The 7928-nt window shown below is 37.1% G+C and overlaps 1 protein-coding gene across 2 annotated transcripts in view; it reads right to left on the reverse strand.

The window, feature by feature from the left end:
- Window positions 1-2658: 2658 nt before the first annotated feature.
- Window positions 2659-7928, reverse strand: part of LOC102215387 (inactive dipeptidyl peptidase 10) — a 131775-nt gene continuing 126505 nt past the window's right edge. For both annotated transcript variants that reach the window (XM_005744212.1, XM_005744211.1), the window contains exons 24-26: window positions 7001-7076; window positions 6642-6715; window positions 2659-3910 (exon numbers count right to left, since the gene is read on the reverse strand). In XM_005744212.1, the coding sequence (XP_005744269.1) occupies window positions 3794-3910; window positions 6642-6715; window positions 7001-7076 (267 nt within the window). In that variant the 3' untranslated portion in view covers window positions 2659-3793. The remainder of the gene's footprint in view (window positions 3911-6641; window positions 6716-7000; window positions 7077-7928) is intronic.

Raw genomic sequence — 7928 nt, forward strand, 5'->3', positions numbered from 1 at the left:
AAAATGTAAAAAAAAAAAAAATTTAAAAAAAAACTAAACAAAAAAAAACCCTTTGAGTTATTCTGGTGGATTGAACACAAATAACAGAGAATCAAATCGGCTGCATTTGTTTGCAGGACTGAGCAATTCAATCTAAAGTTTCATTTGTTTGTTACCTTGGCAGTCACATTAAAGAGACCCAGTCATCTGTCATGGCCATGGGCTACCTGCATTAATGATTTAGCAGGCAAGATCTTCTTATTTAAAGTCAAACATACTTGCATCAACACTGCATGTCTGTGTGCATTAATCACTGCCTGCACTTACAAGCCTGAATGACCAAGCAGATGTTAATTCTTAAATTTGTAGTAGCCAGCAAAATGTGTAACAGCTATGGTGGTTCAGAGCTCAAAACAAACATTATTGGTCGTTTTTTAAGGAGGAATGCATCAACATGGCAACCTAGCCAGATGGAGGATGTTGTGAAAAGGTCTATTTTAACACCAACAGTGATCAGTAGGTGTTTAACGACAAACAAATATTTCTCTTCTCTGAAAGTCCTGTTAGTCATCTCCTGAAGATGACGCTCCTAATGGAGACTTTGTTTTTCTTTCTTGTCTAATGAGAAAAAAAATCTTGATAACCACATGATGTCAACGCAGATCTAAAGAAAATAATAGGACAACCGAACAAAGTCAACTCACAGTTTTAGATCTTTCAGTTCTAAAGTTACTGGTGACATGGTTACATTTGGGCTAACATCTACCTCTTTTTGTGGACTCTTCACCTGTTTGGTAAGCTTTGAAGAAGAACTGCAAGGCCAAAATGCATTTATGACATTTTAAAAATTACAGTTTCTGGCTTCTTAAACTGGACTTTGTATTTTCTCCACGTGTCTCTGTGGATTCTCTCTGGGAAATCATGCTTTCTCCCACAGTCCAAACACATGCTCATTAGGTTAACTGGTGATGATAAATTGACTGTAGGTGTAAGTGCGATGGACTGGTAACCTGTCCAGGGTGTAGCATGCTTCTTGGCCTATGGCAGCTGCAATATGCTTCAGCTCCCAAATTGGAGAAGCATTTAAGAACAGTGCTTGGTTGCATGGAACTACAAAGCAACAAGCCAGTGTTCTTCAAGTGCCATTCCAAAGCCCAGATAAATCGGGAAGGTTGGATCAGGAAGGGCATTCAACATAAAGTATTTGCCAAATCAAGAATACAGATCACAAAGATCAGTCAAGGCTTTAATTTTATTTATGTAGGACGAAATCACAACAACATTCCACAAGGCGCCTTGTATTTTAAGGTAAAGACCCTACAATGATACAGAGAAAAACCCAAACAGCAAACAACCCCCCCCCCCTCTGAGCAAGGACTTGGTGACAGTGGCAAGGAAAAACTTCCTGTTTAAAGACACAGGATGGGGTGAGGGTGTGTTCAAAGGCAGTGAGAGAAGACATGCAGAGGGTTAGTTTGTGCATTTTTAGCATTTGGCTTGAACACCACCAAAGTCTAGGCCTCACCCTAAAAGAGTAACAGAAGTTAAACATATACTGTGTAGAGGATGAAAAAAAACCTTTTATACACATTCACACAACAAGTACCCACTTTTAAACATCTGCAAACAAACATTAACACTGCTCTTATCAGTCTGAATGTTACTCTCCTTAAACATTTTTTAACTTGAGAAAACAATGTGATCACAACATCAGTTTAATAACTGCAGCACATTTCCACCACATAATATGATGTTTTAAAAGTTCCCAATGATGATCAAATTGCATTTTACTTGAATTCCCTTTCCTTACTAGTAATACTTTGAGAGGTGTGCTTATTTGCTTAACATTGTCACTGTTAGGTACTTTCGGCTTAAAGGTGATTTGAGCCTAAATCAGACTTAATCAGGCTGGCAAAGAGCTGTTACAGAAGCTGCAAATGAAACGGTGGATCTCTGCAGGATGCTGCGATATCTATGTTGATGAACTGTTACTTTAAATTCTGAGTAAATCTCCAAGAGTTTTACCTGCAAAGCCTTGTTGTCATTCAGTATTGGTCTCATATCTAAACGTCTCAGCTGATGTTTAGATGTATCGCTGGGAAGTATTGTTATGGATTCTCATTGGATGCGGCTAATTGGTAAATTTGCAGAACTGGTGCTTCTAATGAACATATCTTTTTGTAAGCACCACTCTTCTTTTCTAAAGGCAATACTCAGAGAGCCAGTCCCACCACATTTCTTGAAAATGTTCAGATTTTTTGACCTTCATGTCTTAAAGTAATGCTGGATTCATGTTTTTCCTTACTTAGTTGAATGGTTTAGCAGTGCTATGTTAGTACAGCAACTGACACTATGTCAGCATAATATAACTGATGATAATACAACTTATAAAAGCTGGAAAAAAAAAACTTGAACTATTATGGAGACTCCCTACTCATCAGCTTTTAATCTGTATGCCATTTGCTATGCTTAGCACATCCTGACAGCTCTGTATGAGCCCCAGCTGCAAAATTGCCATTGATCCAGTCATATCACTCTGTATCGCTGAAGCAAAGGGGAACATTTCAGTGATCTATACTATACTAGTTACATTAGAGTGACCTTGGAGCTTCATGAATATATGCACTGTCACTTTAAAATCAAAATAAGCTATTAATGCAACACACAGATCTAAAAATGTCAAGTTTGTCAGTTTATTTGAGCGTACAAATGTTTCCAAGTATACAAATGTCAACTACAGAGGGCAATATATATATGGTACATGAGATGCAGTTTGTCAGGCAAGTGTAGAAGTGTGAGCAGCACAGGGTTATGGTCAACAAACAATCAGTTTGCTACTGAAGGAAAGATGAAGTATTTATTACAGGAGTTCTGTTGTGGCCAAAGCGCACTGTACATAGACTGCTTATCTTACACATTAACTTTCTCCATTCTCCACTTTAATTTCTTTTCACATTTTGTGGATATTAAACACTGTGTGGAACAGTAAAGGTTCAAGCTGGTCACAAACATCTGAAATTTATTCATCTATTTCTAAAAACATAGATGAAGATATTGTTAAACTAAGAAATCTTCCCTGAATAACACAATTAATACTTTTAATATGTCACATGGCAATGTGCGCCCAAATAGCAGATTCATCTTGAACAGACACACAGGTTCCTTCTAACAAAGATAAAAGAAGAAATACAAAAAACTAAGACTCACAGTAACTTCCTTTTTGAAACTTTCATATTAAAGGTTTTCTTTACCTGATTTAAACAGCATGGCTAAACCCCATTTCACTCTCTGTTACATATTGTCATACGATATTTTTGTATTGCTGTGTTTGCCCGAAGCTCAGAAAAGACTATATGAGGTAAAGGCACCTGCAGGAACTGTTTGGTGATTCGGTCTGATAGTGATACGATTTGGTGGATTTATAGGTGATTTTTCTCTGTTCACAGAATGTATTCACATGAATTCACAGTAGATTTCAGGAAAGATACAAAAAAAATACAAGTTTCTTTGATTCCCTGACATTTGTATGCATTACATGGTACAAACATTCAAAACAGAACTCTTAATGGTAGTATAATATTAACCTATCTTTTGTTTTTCCCCACAACCTCAGATTCACTGCTCTAACTTTCTTTGCATTCCAACAAATGTGAAGGGACCTAACTTAAATATTATAGGTCAGTGGGGTTTTATTAATCATTTTTATCAGGCAGCAGATGTTCAGGGAAACACAACCTCTCATCGCTGGCTCACTACAGCAGTTGCTCCAGCGCACTCTCTATAAAACCACCTTACCACAGGAGCTTACTTGGAGCTAATCATCTTCATTGTACCCCTCCTCAAAGCAGCGGTTGAAAAAGTTCAGCACTGAGCTCAGAAAGTAGTGTTGACTCTTTACTGAAATAATGTTGTGTCCTTCATCTGGGAATATCTAGTCAGAAGGAAATGGAAAGGAGAGTCATTATTTCTTTGTAATAAAAAACATAGAAATTATGTATATTCTAACTGAAAGAAAGGAGTTCCAAAAACAAAATAAAACATTGCCTTGATATTAACATCATAGTACAGCCAACAAAACTACACCAGCAAATACCAGTTAGCATTGGTAATAATCAGCTGACATTGATGAAAGACAAGAAAACAATGAACGGATGAACTGGTGACAGTATGTTCTGATCTGCGGCTAAGGATCTCCTGCTAAGATCTTTTTGCCATATAGCACAGGGAACCTTCACTTGTCTTGTAGACTCTAACCACTGGATGCGCTCAAAGGACTAACATGCTAACACTATTAGGCAAGTGGTTATAATGTACTGACTAAGCAGGAATTGTGAGAGTTCAGGCTGGGCTACTTGTGTTTTCTCTTTACACATTTGAGCAGAAACTGTTCAGAGGTAACAACATAGCAAACATGCTCCAGTGCTACCCTATGGTCATCAGGATCCACACTCCGCACCACCCCAAATAAAATATGCAAATACAGTGACTATATAGAATCAATCTAAAGTGTATAAAGGAATTGAGACACTCATGTTGAAGAATACAATTACTGTAATAAATTAATTAAAAAATTAAAGGAACACTTTTTAATCAGAGTTTAGCATCAGTTATATTTTATAACTTAACTTTGATATGATATTGATCTGTTCAGTTAAGCAGCAGAGGGGCTGTCAATCAGTTTCAGCTGCTTTGGTGTTTTTAAAAGCTCCTCTAGTGCAACAGTTACTAGAGGGGTAACAATGAGAGGATGGGAATTAGAGAACCCCCAAAATAGTAATGGCTTTGCAAGTTCTTTGGTGGGGTTTTTTATGTTTTTTTTTTTTATTGCATTTGGCTAGCAGGGCACTGCTGTGAATGTATCTGACTAAACAATCAGAAACAGACTTTATGAGGGTGGTCTGAGGTACCAACATCTTCTAGTGGGCCCTGTGTTCACACCACAGAGACTGATTGGCATTTGCTACGGCATTCCAGAATTAATAATCAGAATAAAAATCCAGCATGATTTTCCCATGGAGATCTGAGGAGTTTTCAAAGTGTTGTGATTTTTTTGTACAATTTTGTTGAGCAGTGGGTGTTAAACATGACATGTGACCATCACGATCATGTTCAGGGGAGTAGCATGCATCTGAGTGCAGGGAGATGGCATATACATTTATTTTAATGACTTTACACCCTCCTGCTGATCAACAGCTGGTAGAAATGAGAGAAACTTGAATTATAACATGAGTATACACCGAATTCCTTTTTAGTATGAAAAGTATCTCAAAAGAACAGAAGTGTAGGGGTCTGAGCTGTACCATTAAATGAGTTTTTATTTTAAATACCTCTTTTTAATTGGCTACATCACTGTGGTAGCCAGTTTAAAAGAGTGTATAACTTGGTCTGGAGCAGATTAAGTTTTTTTTTTTCTTACAGTTTTCACTGCTTCATTTCCAAAAGAACATAACATTACAAAGTAGCTGCCCTTTTATACGCAACCCGCCGAGGCATACCTTACTAATGCCACGAAAGAAAGCTGGGATGGAAGTTACAGTAGTGTAGTGTAAGTCACAACGTCACATGAATACGAACGCATTCAGATGATGATTCAGAAAATATGTCATCTGTTTTAATGCTGGTCTTAATCTTCTGCAATGTCAGTTCTACACTGCTGGAACTCCAACTAAAAGACTGAAAATTGATCAGTTACATTTTTCAACTGTTTATCATATTTCATGTGCCAATGCCAGTGCCTTAACATTTCTCTTTAGTCTGGCCTCATTTAAAAGTGATTTCCACATCTCCATCATCAGACTACAAGACTGTGTCAGACTTAAATGCACTGAAGCCTATAATATTTAAATTTACCTTTAATGTGGAGCTTGCACATCAGTGCACTCGTAGTGCAGTTGTTTCTTTCTAATTAATAATATTAATTGTCATTTATATAAATTCAATAGTAATGGCTCTTAACTTATTTCAGCACCATGGGTGTTGCCATTAGATTTATTTATTTATTTTTATTCTTCATAGGTCTCTGTGGCTAGTTTTTCTGACAATGTTTCAGTTTGAAATAAGCACTTTCTCATACAGAGAAAGAATCAAAAGATGTCACATGCAGTTTTGTGTAGCCAACTAATGCAAATGAAAATCAAGCTGAAGGATCACAGTTTTAACAGACTGGGGGAGATCCAGTAACCACTGCAGAGGCACAAATGCAAGGGGGCATGCCAGGACTTTTACTGAATTATCTAATTATCATCTTATACGAGAAGATGATTTTGAAGGCGAAACCGGCCACATTTAAAACGGATATATTTTTATTTTTTTATCTTTAACCACAGTTTGTAAAATCTCGCTGACACAAAATAGACTGTTTGGAAAATTATTCATATAAACGTTGCCTAGCATCTGCTCACACAAGCAGCTGTCCACAAACATTGCTTTAATTGCCAAGACCTGATTATCTTGTGCAGCAGAAAGAAACCATCACATATCTGACCACACTGCTTTCTGATATGGACACATGGGAAAGCAGAAGCTTTTGTTAAATGACTTTTCAACCTTCAGAGAATAAAAATAAGAAGGCTGGTTGATAAATTCACAAACACAGCACATGGGTCCGCTCTTGTTAGGGAACTGAAATGAATGTCATGCAGAGAGGAGATGGCAGAAGTCACCTGGAGAGTGTAGTTAACATTTGATGCAGACAGCAGTTTGACCAACTCAGCAGAATGCTGGAAATGAACATTGGCTGTCAAGAGAACAAAGAGTTGCAATGACAATTTACAATGCAATAACTTTGCACAACAACCATTCACCCCATTATGCAGAGCATTGTTAGGAATTCAGTAAAATAAAAGAAATGCAATAGTTAGACTAACACTTACAGTTTTTTTTCCTTTGCATTCATTTTTATGTTAAATTTGCAAAAAAGAATTGTCAGTATGTACTTATTTACAGTTAATTTGGCAGTAAACCCTACTTAATTCTACAGCTACATATCTGCTTCATCATGTTTATCTATTCCCATGCTCACCATCTGCTGTGCCGTGGATAATAAGAAAGTTCAATGGACTTGCAGGTCCTGTGATGTTGCTGAGCAGACTGGAAATCTGCAGGAGACAGTGAACAGTCACCACCCAGTGCAGAATCAGACACAGCTTAACTATATCAGATTTAAATCTAATAAAACAGCTCATAATGTTGAAGCCATTAGCATAAAACTTTGGTTAGAAGACAAGAAACTACATCTTTAAACAGCATCAGTTCCCACTCATAAATATTTATAGCAACTTCTATCAGATGCAACCAAACACAGATGGAAGTGTCAGTAAGCAAGGGTGGATGTACTGAAGTAACAAAACTGTCAAGTGACTGAGCAGCAGAGATCAAAACTTCCCTTAATGAGTTTTAATTTCGCGCTGCCATCAGCAGAACTTTGTACTTTGCTGATCTTAAACAGAAACTTCAGTTGCAAAGGTGAGAGGAGAGGCAGTTTGGACATCTTAAAATCTGTTTGCATCTGGTGGTGCAGTGCTAGAAATACTGCGGAAACAACAGTTTTGATTTTTCTAGTTCAACCCAGACCAGACCAAAACAAACACATTTTTCTCTTAGTGCCTGCAGTGTTATTTATCCATGTAGATTGTTTTTTCATTAAATTTATTGGGCATAATTTAGAAACGCATACACCTGTGTTTATTAGAGCCCATAATTCACACTGCATGACAGAACATAACATAAAGCCAGTAAGTCTAAAAAACTCGCTGTGGACTTTGGACTGTGGCAAAGCATAGACCAAAGCACGGCTATAGAAACATATCTAAAACTTTGAGTGATCTAGGAAGCACAGTGGCCTCAATAACTGCAAAATGAAAGATGATTGAAACTACCAGGACTTTTAGCTGTTATAAGGTTCAGACATTGCCAATGAGATATATATATATATGTATATATATGTATAT

The sequence above is a fragment of the Pundamilia nyererei genome, unplaced genomic scaffold (assembly GCF_000239375.1).
Source record: "Pundamilia nyererei isolate P.nyererei 1_Seehausen unplaced genomic scaffold, PunNye1.0 scaffold00140, whole genome shotgun sequence".
NCBI classification, from domain to species: domain Eukaryota; kingdom Metazoa; phylum Chordata; class Actinopteri; order Cichliformes; family Cichlidae; genus Pundamilia; species Pundamilia nyererei.